General features: G+C 43.4%; 1 protein-coding gene across 5 annotated transcripts in view; it reads left to right on the plus strand.

Moving 5' to 3' along the window:
• Window positions 1-439: 439 nt before the first annotated feature.
• Window positions 440-14,167, plus strand: part of MARK3 (microtubule affinity regulating kinase 3) — a 60,843-nt gene continuing 47,115 nt past the window's right edge. For 3 of the 5 annotated variants that reach the window (XM_082283741.1, XM_082283743.1, XM_082283745.1), the window contains exons 1-3: window positions 440-1,129; window positions 9,298-9,336; window positions 13,715-13,906. In XM_082283741.1, coding sequence (XP_082139867.1) covers window positions 1,079-1,129; window positions 9,298-9,336; window positions 13,715-13,906 — 282 coding nt within the window. In that variant the 5' untranslated portion in view covers window positions 440-1,078. The remainder of the gene's footprint in view (window positions 1,130-9,297; window positions 9,337-13,714; window positions 13,907-14,167) is intronic. The other 2 variants (XM_082283742.1, XM_082283744.1) reach the window with 1 other exon arrangement.

Consider the following 14,167-nt stretch of genomic DNA (forward strand, 5'->3'; position numbering starts at 1 on the left):
ATTGGTGACCCCAGAACTGTACGCACTGCTCCAGGTGGGGTCTCACAAAGGCGAATCCCACTCCAAGCTGTGCCGCCCCGGGGCTACTCCGATCCCCGGAGGACAGCGGGGCCGGCAGGGAGGGCAGGGGCCGATTCCCGAGAGGGATGAGACCGATTCTTGGAGGACAGTGGGGCCGGCACGGAGGGCAGGGGCCGATCCCCGGAGGACGCGGGGCCGGCACGGAGGGCAGGGGCCGATCCCCGGAGGACGCGGGGCCGGCACGGAGGGCAGGGCCGATCCCCGGAGGACGCGGGGCCGGCACGGAGGGCAGGGCCGATCCCCGGAGGACGCGGGGCCGGCACGGAGGGCAGAGCCGGTCCCGGCCCCGAGGCCCCCGCACACGCCGGGCGGGGGGCGGGACCTTCCGGTTCATGTCGGCGCTGGGCTGGCGCGGAGGAGCAGCGCGGCCATCTTGGCTCGGCCGGGAGCGGCAGCGGGGCGGGCGGGGGGCAGGCAGGGAGGGAGCGGCGGGCGGGCACCCACCGACTGTCCGCAGCCCGTGGGGCGCCGGCCTTCTCGGAGCCTGGGGCGGGCCGCGATGCGAGCGGCGGCGCGGTGAAGCCGGGCCCCGGCGGGGGAAGGAGAGGGCAGACCCCCGGGCGGCGGGCCTGCGCTAGCCGTGCCCCGGCGGCAGCGGAGAGAAGCCGGGCTGTGCGGCGCCCCGCTGCCGCCTCCACCCGCCCGCCCTGCGCTCACCCCCTCCCCCCCGGAGCCGCTCCCTCGCCGCCTCCCTTCTCTCGGCTCCATCCCTTCCCTCGGCTCCATCCACTCTCCGCTGGATGAGGCGACCCCCTCCCCACTGCTGACCCCTGCGGACCCCGGCTGTAGGATGAGCCCGAAGGACTCGGAGGGGGCGAGGCCGCTCCGCTCCCCGAGGAGGATCTAGTGGGGGGGCACCGACGCGACGCCGCCCCCCGCCAGGCACCTCGTCCTTCATGGTGGCTCCCTGCGACCACCATCTCGGAGCAGACGCGCAGCCCGGGGCCCGTGTGTGTGTCTGTGCGCGCCGCCGCCGCGGCCGCCCGAGTGAGGGAAAATGTCCACTCGGACTCCATTGCCCACGGTGAACGAGCGCGACACCGAGAACGTGAGTACCGCGGCCGCGGGGGACCCGCCGCACCGCGCCCGGCCCCGCACCGCGCCCGGCCCCGCCGCGGGGGCATCGCCCCGCGGGGCGCTGTCAGCAACCGCCCGCCGCCCCTACGCTGCCTAAATTGCCGATTTATTCTGAATTGATTCTTTTTTTAACCCTTCCACAGCACGGTTCGCCTGCTCCGTGGCGTTTGCGGGCATCCCTCCCCCTCCCAAACCCGGTGTCCCCTCTTTAATTCCCCCTGTACTATTCGAGTGTGGCAGGGTGGGGAGGATCGCGTTGGTTATGTCGGTAACGGGGATCCGCGGTGGGGAGGGGAGCTCTGGGGGGCTGCTGCCTTCTCCTGATATGCAAACTTACTGCTAAAGCACCCGAATAAACCTCTGGTAAACAGATGGGAATAATTCAGCTTGGCTAGGGGTGGGCTAGGTGACCTAGATAATAGGCCTCTTCCCTGCTTAATTTGCAGGGTTCCCGATGGTAGTGACGCTGTTAGGCTAGTCACCTGTTCAGATTACTAAAAGGGTTTCTTTACTGGAATTGCCCTTCGCGCAAGGGAGCCTATTCCCTTTACACTATTTCCCCCCCCCCCTTTTTTTTTTTTTTTTTTTACCTTGACAAAGCCAAGGTTTAGGAATTGACACTTTATTTACAAGATTAAGTCAGTCACAAAGGTCGTATGCTAAAGGAAGAAAGAACAACAAAAAAAAAGTAGTCCTACCACATGAGCATATAGCAACAAACGAAGCTCGGCAGGAGACTCCCTTTCTGCAGATAGAAACTATATTTCTCCTAAGTTAAAACTTACTTGATCCTGGTATATCCTGTCTGACCATTTTTCTGCATGGGCTGTGACATGTCCCCAAATGATAAACAGAAGGGAGTTGTCACTCAGTGTAGTCTGAAATGAGTTGATCGGTGAACTTTGTATTCAGCTTTTTGTAAAGGCTATCTGATTGTTCTTTACAAGATAGATGCTAAGGTTCATGGAGGAGGCTTTTCTTTTTTTTTTTTTGCGCAAGGGCTTCTTATGTTTTGGACTGGCATAAAAGGTGGAAACTTTGGTTAAAGATCAGGAAAAACTGTTGGATTGTTCCAGACCATAAATAGTCCGAGAAAAGTGATGGTAGCCCCATTGTTTAAAACAAGACCAGACAAAGCGTTAGAAAACATGCTGCATGGAACAATTACTGCATTACTAGGGATTTAGATTTTATTGACATAATAGGCACTTCTGACTTCTGTGATCTTTATTTGTTTTAGCACTACATGCAACCTGCAGGCTAAGGGCTGAATTGAGCAAAAAGCCAACTAAGCATATTTGCTTGTAAAATCTCAATGAGCTTCCTGTCTTGTGGAAGAAAATAATTAAAATATTATGCGGCCCTTCCTATGCCATGGGGAGAGTTGAAGTTGAAACATACTCTACAAAATACTATGCAGAGTTTATTTGGATAATTGTTTTCGTGTATAACAAACCTGACTGGGGTTTTCAAGCTCCATGTGAATGTATGGAGGCCACATAGTAAACCATTTTAGAAACTGTTCAGATCAGATTCCCCAATTAATTCAAACTCAACTGTGGATAACTTAACAGTGGAAAGACTTAATATGTGCTCGAGGAGACATAATTATTCACAAGCTGTGTGTTCTAGCACTTGAAGTTAGATTTTTACATGTCTTCCACTTAAGGCACCTTGTTCTCACTTCAAAATATTGGTCTAACACTTCTGTTTAGTTATCTTCATAATTTGACATACATGGATTGTCTTGCTTGCAGATGAATTGCCTTAGGTTTAGAATAAGGCATATTTTTCAATTGCTGTATTCTGTGCTGGTGTCCACAGAAATACCTGTGGGTAGTGACATTGACAGGGAGTGATTAATCCAAGTAACTCACCAGATCCAGCGAGCCAAGCCCCCCCCCAGTGCGATACCATATTCCTCAGGAAGTTCTCTGATGTTTTGGCCATCAGCTGTCTAGAAATTTACCAAACTGTCTTCTGTTCAGCCTTGCTTAAAAACTAAATTTAAATCTAACATTTAGTCTGTGTGAATTACCCCTACAGCTGTGAACATCAGGTCTCTTTTTTAATGCCAATGCAATAATTTTGATACTTCAGCTAGCTATTCTTCTACCCCAAATCTGGGTTTGTTGTATTGGCAAGTAAATTGAACCTTGATTCATTCTCTTTCACATAAGAGAAGTCTAATTAGTTAATATTCAGAGGACTCTTTGAAGAGGCTTAGGAGGTGCCAAGGTATTCAGCTCGCCTTTGGGCCATGGTTATGGACCCCATTAATGCCTTCTCTCTGCTTGGAAGGTTACCACTGCTGACAAAGGCTTGGCTGGTGTTGAATCTGGTTGAAGTGTGCTGATCATAGCTTATCCATGCCTATACTTGCAGTTTTGAAAATGAAGTTAGCCTCCAGAATGACAGTGAGTGTAAATTATCATTGTCTGTGCTTGCAGTTAACCACGTTCAGCCGTTGGCAGGTCCTGTTGATTAACAAAGGTGTAATTGCCAGTACTTGATTTTTATTTTTTTTTCCTAAGGCTTCTTATCAAGACATGCTGAAGTGGAAATACTGTCACAGTGACTGTCCCCAAAAGCTACTCAGAGCTACCAAGCCCTTAGTGCCTTTGAGATTAAAGAATTTGGCTCCGAGTCACCTGGTTTTGAGAGGAAAGGCATCCCAGATGATCTGTGATCATAGGAACTTCACACTTGGACAGTTGGAAGCTGGCTGTTGGCCTGCGATGAGCTGGCTCCTCACTGCAGAGACAGAGCAGCTCCTCTCTGGCCATGTCTTGTGCACGAGTGGCTGCCAGCTGCTTAGGGGACAGAAGTGCAGGAGAGGATCAGATCTTTTTCAGAAATATGTCCTACATGTGAGAGAGAAAGCAACAGAGACAGCAGAGACCTCCTTCATGCAAATCTGGGAGACAGGATAGCCACAGAAGAAGGACTTCAGATGACAGAAGAATGAGTAAACCTGTTTTACTAGTGATGAGAAGGAAGGGAGAGAAGATGGAGGAGAAAAGAGTGTGGAAACACTGTGGGAAAGGAAGATAGAAGGTGGAAAACAAAAGATGAGAGGAGTCACAGAGGAATGTGCATATGGCAGGATGGAGGACAACCAGTGACAAAGAAATAGGAGCAGAAGGAGCAAGATTGTGAGGAGTAGGATAACTATTCATTAAAAAAAATATTCAAAGAGTGGGAAGATGATAGCAAACTATAGATAGAAACAAGGAAATACAGGTGGTATGGAGGTTGGAAGATTACTTTTTTTAACAATATGAAATAGAAAAGAAAAATCTTGGATTAAAGAGTTTAATTAAAACCTCTGTGTTCATTGCACAGCTGTGTTTTTTGGGGGGGAAAAAGGGTAACTGTTTTGAATGTGTTGGTTCTGCAGGCCAATCTGAGTTAAAAATTTAAGTAATTTGAGGAAAAGCAAGACTAAAATACACTCTTATCTCCATGACTGTGCCTAATGTGAAAAATTTGCTATTGAAAAATGCCAGCATGATGGCAACTGTGCTTGCACAAAAGGATTCTGTGCAGCAGAAGTATCACCCTTTTTATTTTAAAAAAATTTAGTAAAGGCAGGGTTAGGTACAGAAATGTATTTTAAGATACTGGGAAAGTTAGTGTAGTATGTCTTGGTTTATTACCAATTAACTATGAAATGCATTAGAGCATTTGCAGTCAATATGCAAGCTTGCATTGTTCTATGTATTATTTATCAGTCTTCTCCTATTACAAATAGATCTGTAATTGGAATGCTTTCTTCCGTAGCATGAAATCCTGTGGGTTTTTTTAAAGAAGGGACTGAGGTTCCTGTGGCCAAGAGTTGTGACAGATTTTCTTCTACAGGACCATCTACATTCTTCCATATTTTTCACCAGTTGTAATAAATGTTCTGGTTTGAATTAAGTCAGGGGAAGGTGGCAAAATAACTGTAAATAAAAAATATTTTAGGAATTCACCTGGGATGTATTTCTTAGTGTCAGAACTCCCCAGAGCAGAAAAAAATGCTGATGCCTGATGGGCCTGGTACTGTGTTCTCAGAAGATACCTGATGAGGCTGTGCGACATTGCGAGTCACCAGCTGCTAGGATTTTCACATTTTTACAGTGAGACATTTAATTCTTAGCTGTGCTGAACAGCCTGTGCTGTGGTGTTTAATCAGTTGGTTTCAGTCAGCTCGCACTGATGGGAGGCTGCTGGGGGCATCAGCCTCAGATGCCTCTTCCCACCCGCGGTTTGTGCCAGCACTAATTATTGTGGGGCTGTGTGACGGGTCTGGTCAGCTCTGATCTGACTGCTATAAACCCTTGAGAAAAGTGGGGTTATCTCCATTCTGTGGCTGCAAACACAATGTCCAGTTCAGGTGGGGAAGGTTAGAAATGCTTCCTAGTGTTTTTGTTTTGGTTTGAATTAAGCCAGTCGTAGCACAGCACTCTAGGGCTAAGGTAACTTGAGTTGTGCCACATCTACAAACAGAGATACATATTTATGACAGTGTAAATTGGGATGGTTTGTTCCTGGAAATAACCTTTTTTTTTCCTTTTTTTTACATTAGTTCAATAACAGATACGTAATTGCAACTGCAAATGGCGATTTTTTGTTCCTGGAAACAAACTTTTTTTTTCCCTTTTTTACATTATTTCAATAACTCAGAAATAGGTTGCGGGACCTTATTCCAGAAAATGTTAACAAACTTAGACTTAATTCATTAGTAGCACTGAATGTGACTTAAATTGTGGCCTTAGAAGTAGCAATCTGAAAAAACAGAACACAACTACAGGAATTGCTGAAAGAAAATAAATGAGAGGAAATAGAGTATTTAGTACATTGAATTTCATAGACTTCCTTGCCTTTGTTACCCACTCACCTGGTATCCTTACCTGCTCGATTCTCCATTTTAGTTCTAGCCAAAAGACATATTCATGTTGATGTAAGCGGACAGTTCCTGTTGACAGCATGTCTCAGGTGACTCAAGTCAAAGGAATTCAAAGAGTGGAGGCATTTGTCTCTCCCGATCTCCATTTCATATGATATATAAGTAGCATGTGTCTGCAACTTCCTCTTCTTTTCAGTCAAGTAATGCTGCCTCATGGGTGTCAGCCAGATCAAAAATGGAGGTCACTTTTTTTTTTAGGCTCATGGCATATCAAGGTTGGCTCTGCTTAGTGTGGAGATCATCTGCCACTAAAATTCTTTAGAACATATGATAAATAAGTGCATACTGCTCTTAAAATATAAACCTGAAAGATACTGAGTACACCTGTGATAAGGACAAAACCCCTGGGTTAAGAGGAATTCTTGCCCCATAAAGCAGCAAGTTGCTGAGGTCTGTACGTATATAAATACATATAAACAGAAAGTGACTTTCAAATAAAATTTGTTCCTGCAGGGTTAAAGCCTAAGCAAAGTTTTCTATTTGCAAGCTCAATGTGGTTTTTGAAAACCAACTGTGAGGTGGATGGGTTTTTTTTCTTTTTTATTTAGCATGTAATTACTGACAGTGATGATTCTGGAAAAAACTTAGTTGGCAGTATTGTTGATGAAGAATAGAATATGGTTGGCTCTTTAGCTATTATTCCCCAGGCTGATGTCAATAAATATCCATTTTAATCAGCAATAAAGGAACTTTGGCTGGAAAGATATGATGAATGTCAGATCTTGATAATGTGAAGCAACAAAAGAGCTTTTAAAGAGCTTTTGTAACCGGCACCAGACTTATCTTTTTGATTATATAAGCAGGATTTCTTCACTGTTGTGTTGTTCAGTGCTAATCATGGAATTACAGATTCACTCTCTTTCATATGCTGTATAGACCATGAACCAAATGCGCCAAACACATTGCAGAATCTGTAGTGGTTTTACATGGGAGGACTCTTGAGCCAGACCCTGTTTGTCTGCGGGGGGAGCATCCTTCCTTTGCTGACGACTGTTAGTGCTTTGCTGTCAGCACTTCCCCACTCTGGTCTTCAAGGCAGTGCTGCACTTGTCACTAGCAATTCCCACCGCAATTCCCACTGCTGGTCAGTAGCCAGAATTGGGAGTGTGCAAATGTTGCCTTGGGTAGCAGTGTTCCCTCTGCCAGGTGAAAGTGTTCTGTATCCCTACTGTCTGGCTCCATCAGCCTGCCCACTGTAGGGAGTTGCATTGCTGTGCTCAGTTTGAGCTGAAGCTGCTATGTCCTGAGTGTTACTCCTGGTTTTTTTTCATTAATCTTGCCTTCCCCACTGAGGTGTGGAGGAATTAGGAAATGTGTGTCAGATGTATAGCTTCCATGTGCTAAAGCCTGTTTACTCTTCAGGTTCCCCCTTTAAAGTGGTGGTTTGACAGATCTGACCTAATTAAAATAGCCACTCATTTTCATTAATGTCATACCAATTACATGAATGAACACTATGATAGGCTGAGAACTGCACAGTGAAATCTTCCCCTTTTCACAATGGAAGCATGCAAATTAATGTTTTCTCTCCCTTAACATTTTATTGTATTTCTAGAAGGTCTGCTTTGTCTCCCTTGATGAATTCTGACCCTTTGAGTTGTTCCACTTGATCACAACATCCATAATGGTTGGGCTGTAGCCCATGTCAGTGAATAAATCTGCCCTCATGGGTTGATAACTTCAGTGCCACTTTAGGTGGATAGCATTTTTCTGTGTAGGAGATCCTTTAAAATTTTGTGAGATGGAAGCCGTGACTGTTTACCCTTAAGATTGATTATGGAGCAAGCTAGTCTAAAAACTGCCTTTTAATTATATGTGTTGGAAGCAAATAATTGGTTATGCAAACATTAACATATGCATACTGGGTCTGACAAAATCCACCTCACTCCATATCCTGATTTGTGCCTTGGTCACTGGTAGGAGGGAAGTAAAATCAGGACAAGTACAGGACATCTTCACCTGACATGTTCCTGTTTTATAATCTAGGAAAATAATATAATATTTTATAATACATGATTATTTAGGGACTCCCAGAGCAGTAACTGGTGTATAAACAATTGTGGTTGAGTGTTTGCTGTGGCACCTTTTGGTGGCTGCCAGAAACATAAGTCTCTGTTTTGACTTCCCAGTAGAATTCCTTCGTCAGCAGTTGCAGGATGCCCTTCTGTGCTGGTTCAGGGATATCTGTGCTCAGGAAGATGCTACCTCTGTGCATATCCTTAGGGCTGCCTTTTTACACTGAGTAGTACTCAGCAGTTTGTGTGTTCTTAAAGATGCTAATGAGAATGGGAAATAAAATACAACACATTGTTAGGAAGGGCTGCAGTGAAATTTTGTCTTGACATGTTTGATTTAAAATATTTCTGAGTTTTTTTAAAAAACAAGCTATGGTATGTTTCCTGGTAAGTTTTTCTATAAATACGAGTGCTGGTGGGGAGTACACAGCCAGAGATTACCATGTGTTTATATATTGTGTGCCCAGGCTAAGGTAATGAAGCAATCTGGTGTCTCAAATGTTCATCATGTCCTGGAATGCTTACATTATTAACATTATAGGTTTTAAGTAGTTTTTTCTTATTACAGTTAAAAAAGCTGAATGAAATGAGGCTGTCATGATAGTTACTAGTCTTGACGGCTTTCCAAGAAATTCTGTAATATCACTTTGTACTATTTCATACAGAGGTAGGGTAGCAGCTAAGGTAATAAACATTCCTAGAGACTTTAGTAAGATTAAATTTTATTAGTTCATTTTGGCTCATCATAAGCTAGTTCTCACTATTGTATTAAATACATACTTTTAAAAAGTTAATGCCATTTGTACCCCCCCATTTCAGAAAGAGTTTCCTATTTACTGTAATTAAACATGGATTTTTGCAGGTCTTGGACATTCTGATTTCTTACTGTTTTTCAGCTCTTCAAATGGATATCAGATTCTGTCTCTTTCAGGTTTTTCCTCAACCTCTGGCACCTTCTTAAGCAGTACAAGAACCCTGATACTAGTCATACCCTGCCCTGTGTGTTTCTAACACTCTGAATGTTAAGATACCTGAAACCATACAATACTGGATAAAACTAACATCTACCAAAAAGATTTCAGTTGTTGACACCCTCATACTTCATTTGCTTTTTACTTTTTTTCCTTTTCTTTTTTCTTTCTCTTCATGCTAATCATTATCTGGCTATGAAAGGATGTCGGCTCATCATTGGGGGAAGGCTTTTGCGAAAAGGTGGGTTTTGTGTTGTGTTCCAAATGTAGTTGGTCTTGGGTTCAGTCCCTTCTTTGCCATAAGGTCTCTCACAAATGGAGATGTTTTACTTCATTTCCTTCTGGGTTGAGTAATAATAGGGTGGGGCTGAGGGGAGGAGGAGAAGAATGTTTTGTTTGGGTTTTTTTTTAATGACAAAGGTTGTCCTGGTAGCTTGAAAATGGATGGTGCAAAAAAAAAAACAAACCTTTGAAGTGTTTAAAAGATTTTTAAATGGGACCTGATGCATGCCAAGATACCAAAGAAAGCGCTTTCTTGTCATGAGTGGATTTCAGGAAACTTTTAAAAGAGGTGGTGGCTGGCAAACCTGAAGTCACACAAAGTACCCAATCTCCTTGCTTCAGTTTCCCTCTACAGTGTAATGGTCTTGCTTTGCACGAAGACAGATATTTTGGGAATCATTCAGCCATGGTGAGTTCATTAGCAAGTCTTATTCTTACACAGAAAGCACCTCCAGGAGAGGTGCTTCTACTCACCTACCACAGTGTTTGGAAACTTAATACAAATAAACACACGCTTATTTTAAATCTTACATTTTTAAGACAAACCCCATTCCTTCTTAAAACCATATAAATTGTGGACCTGGAGAAGAAGCCTGAAATCAAACAGAGTTGGGGGGGGGTCAGTGTAGTGAGGGAGGCAAAATCTGCAGATTTGAGGGTGCGAAGACCTGCACCTCAGTTTGGAGTGCAGAAGATGCTATTACCATTTCTCCAGGCTGAGATTGGCGCTGTTAATCTGTTTGCTGAGGAAACTGCCCTGGGAAGTACTTGAGTACAGCCAGATGCTATACAAGCCAATGCATGATTTGAGCTTTTATTGGACCACCTATATTTTGCTTTTTGCCCACACCATTGAGCTTTCCATCTGCCTATCATGGCTTCTTGAAAATGATTCGGTTGGAAGAAACACTTTCATTCAGTTTTGAGTTTATGCTCTTCCTTCATTTCCATATGCAAAAGAAAATCCATGTTGAAATGGACAATCTGTTTTCTGTGGTTTTTAGAAAGCTTGTTGTCTATTCAGTATAATAATGGAACTGACAGAGGAAGGACTTGCTGATAGATTTATTTATGTAAAGTGGAACATAGTCCAAATTAGATATGGTTGCAAATGGCTGGATTTCTACAGAGTGAAACATGGCTGTGAGCAAGTCAGTTGGAGAGAACTGAACTGCTTAGGAACGCACAGCTTGATACTTAAAACCCACGGCTGAAAAAAGTCATATTCTTGAAAAGAAATAATCTGGGTTAGGGTGGAAGTGCAAACCTCCATAGAAGGAGATTGTGTTCAGTTTATCAACCCTAGTCGATAAATTAGTTCACAGCTGTTAATTCCTCCCTTTAGGTGCAAAACTAGGAAGCATGAAAAAAATTATAGGACACACTAAGTAGTTTCTCAACAAGAGGACAGTGAAGCTCCCAAGACACATTAACTGGGTGGTTTACTATGTGGAATCCAGTTCGTTAGTATAACAGGATCTTTCTTTTGCCTGATAGTGTTTATGTGAAGTAGGGTATGAGTACAATCAATTTTGTCTAACCTGTTTTCTGGCTTGGGTATATGTGGTACCTGATGCCCACATCTCAACTGCTTCTTAGGCTAGCTCAGGACTAGCAGTGTTTTAGTTCAAGCACAAGACAGCACAGCTACTCTGTTTTCAGAGTCAGCTGTGTGGTTCAAAAGCAGTTGAATTCAAGTTGTTCAATCTGTCTGCTGGAGAGCCTAAGCTAACAAGCCCTGCTGGGAGGCAGTCTGGCTCCTACTTAAGCCAGCTTATGCTGAGTGCCCAGGTGTAGAAGGGCTGTAGTTCAAATAGTTCTGATATGCTTCTTTTTCTGAGGAAGGTTATCAACTCTGTGAAGTGCAATGTAAGTAGTACAGTTGTATTCCTGGGATGCTGTACTTGAACTGAAATGAACCTTCCTCTAATATATCCAAGAAATATCCTCCTGGCCCTGTACAGAACATCCTGGTCCCTGATCACCAGGGGTAGCAATGTAGGAGGATGTTAGCATCTAGCATCAGCAGTTGCTGCTTTTTTCTAGCTGGTCTGAATGATTTGACACTAAAAGGTACAAACGAAGCTGACAGAGAAGTTCTCTGCATTGTATGTTGCAAGGTTTGTTAGAAGTCAAAGTTTAGGGAAATACAGAGGATTGACGTTGCTGTGCCAGTACACACAGGGGTGGCTAAAATGGCATGAACAATCAGCACCAGCCTGACATTAAGGACATGCAAAATACTGAAATTGTTAATATAGGGTTTTGCTGGCTTTAATAGTTCCTTCAGTTGTTGACTGCTCGTCCATCCTCTCCTTGAGAATTACTGATTGATAAAACACTTACCCAATTGTTGTAGGTCCCAAGATATTATTGAGAACACTGAATTATTACCAAGTCTTGAATTTTTACTGGATATTGAACAGGTGTGCTTCTTGTTCGTATGCCAGTTATTAGTGGTTTGGAAGAAACATGTTCTCTTGCTCCTGAAAACTGGGATAGAATTGCTAGAATATGAAATAGGGCAGGATGGGCCACTCATCAGGAACACTTGATACTCTGCATGAAGGGAAACTTTGCGTTTCACTTCAGCCAAATGTGATCGTGCATGTAAGGATCCAGGAATGGGAAGCAATAATTCTTGAAAGAGCTACGGTTGGTGTTTGGTGGTCAGGTACAGACAGTCTTCTGCAAAGAGAGTTAGTTCTGCCCCTGTGAAATCAGTGGGGTGTTGAACAGAAGATGCAGCCTCTGTGTTCAGTCCTGTTGCACCTACTGTTGGTATAGTGGGTCTGTGTCCACCATGAACACCACAAAAAGATGTTGGAAAAATAGGGGAGGGTTCTGAATGGAAGTACAGGAAATGTTTCCTTGTCTTTAATCGTTTGTACAGCAGCCTGTTTAGGGAGCTCAATATACATATCACTTACTAAAGTGAAGGGGTATTGTGGTCACAGAAATTAAGTACCTCTATGGGAAGTAGAAATCTAGTGGCAATGCAGTAGCCAGGCAGTAAGGAGAAGCTAAAGCCAGATTGATACTAAAACATTGTGTGTGGTTTTTTAAAATAGTAAATATTGAAACAATTTTCCAGGAGTTGCCATAGACTCTTATCAGTAGCATTTCTTAAATTAAATGAATGTGTTTTTAAAAATAATTTGATCACAGCTGTTGCACTCAAATTAACAAATCAAGGAACCTAAGATGTGAGAGTATATGGTCACAAGGTTACATCAGGCAAGTGAAACTTGCCAAGTGTCATGCAAGCTTGGATTTGTTCATTTGTGCCTGTACCATGGTTGTTAGCTCTTGAGGTGTGATCTCATCCTCATGCTACAGTGATTTTCAGACTGAATGTTGCTGTCTGCCAGTTTCTTGGTTGTCCCCACTGGGTTTCAGCAAGAGGAGTGGTAGTAGAAGAGCAAGATCTGGGGTTTCTGGGGTGACTATGAGTTTAACGTGTCATCTTTGGTGGACACAGATACTTGCTCCACATTTGCAGGCTCCTGAGCATTTCTAACTAATACTTTAATTAGTATGATTGCTGTACAGAGCTCAACCATGATTTAAGAACATAGGAGGGCACCTGCTCTTTCATAAACAGCCTATCAGGAAATTAAAAAATACTTTAATCTTAACCATTCGATCTAAAGAGTAAAGACTGTTACAATATCTAACCATTCCTTGTTGCAATTAGTAGCTGTTCAGGGAAACAGAGTGAAAGGAACTTAACAGATTGTAGTCAGATCTCTGTAACTGGTTTTCAGCCTATCAATATCCAGGGTTTCTGTACATTAGGTAAGATTTCTTCCCTTGTTCTCCAGGTCATCCTGGATATTTTCAGTCATGTGGATCTGTAGGAACACAAGTTTAGTACCGCAGGAAAGAAAAACCCCTTTTTTTAGCTTAGTATAAGTTGTCCAGTAAAGGTTAAAAATTTGTGCTCTTGGAAAAGCTTTTTTTTGTGTTTCCTTTCCAAGGGCTTTCCTGCACTAGTTAGGCACAGTAATGCAAATGGGAAATAATATCAAACACCTCCATGTTTTGTAACTGATCTGGCAGTCCATGTAAGTTACTTAAAAATGCTCAACTGTTGCTGCAGTGCAGGTGATGTTCCACTGTCTTTACCAGATGACGAAGTGGATATTGTATTGTGAACTGGGCACCACTTTATTGCCCCCATCAGAACAAAGTTCAGTGTGAATGTGAAGTTGGAGTTGGATCCTTTGAAGGTTTCTTCAAAGGCATTGCTGATGTTTTTGAATGTTGTATGCTTCTCATCACTGATGTGTTTTGTCTTTATTCCTCAGCCTTACCCGTGTATGTTTTTGTTGCAGCACACGTCCCATGGAGATGGACGGCAGGAAGTTTCCTCTCGAACTGGTCGCTCTGGAGCTCGCTGCAGGAACTCCATAGCCTCCTGTGCTGATGAGCAGCCACATATTGGAAATTACAGACTCCTTAAAACAATTGGAAAGGGGAATTTTGCAAAAGTGAAACTGGCAAGGCACATCCTAACTGGCAGAGAGGTAAAGTGGTATGGGTGTAAACAGCAGTGAGTTGCTGTAGGTGTGAAGGTTCTCTTGGAATAGCATCATCTAAGCCTGTGAGATAGAGCACATTTTACTAGAGATATTGCCACTGATGTAGAAAAAAGCAGAAATTGAAAACTAATTTTTAGTAATGATTAGAAAACAATTTCCCTTGGAAATGGTTTCTTAAATTTGTATTTTTGACAAATTCTCTGTCCAGCTGAATTATGTTAAAGTTTGCTACTAACATTCTTGGAT

The sequence above is a fragment of the Coloeus monedula genome, assembly GCF_965178545.1.
Source record: "Coloeus monedula genome assembly, chromosome: 6".
Taxonomy (NCBI): domain Eukaryota; kingdom Metazoa; phylum Chordata; class Aves; order Passeriformes; family Corvidae; genus Coloeus; species Coloeus monedula.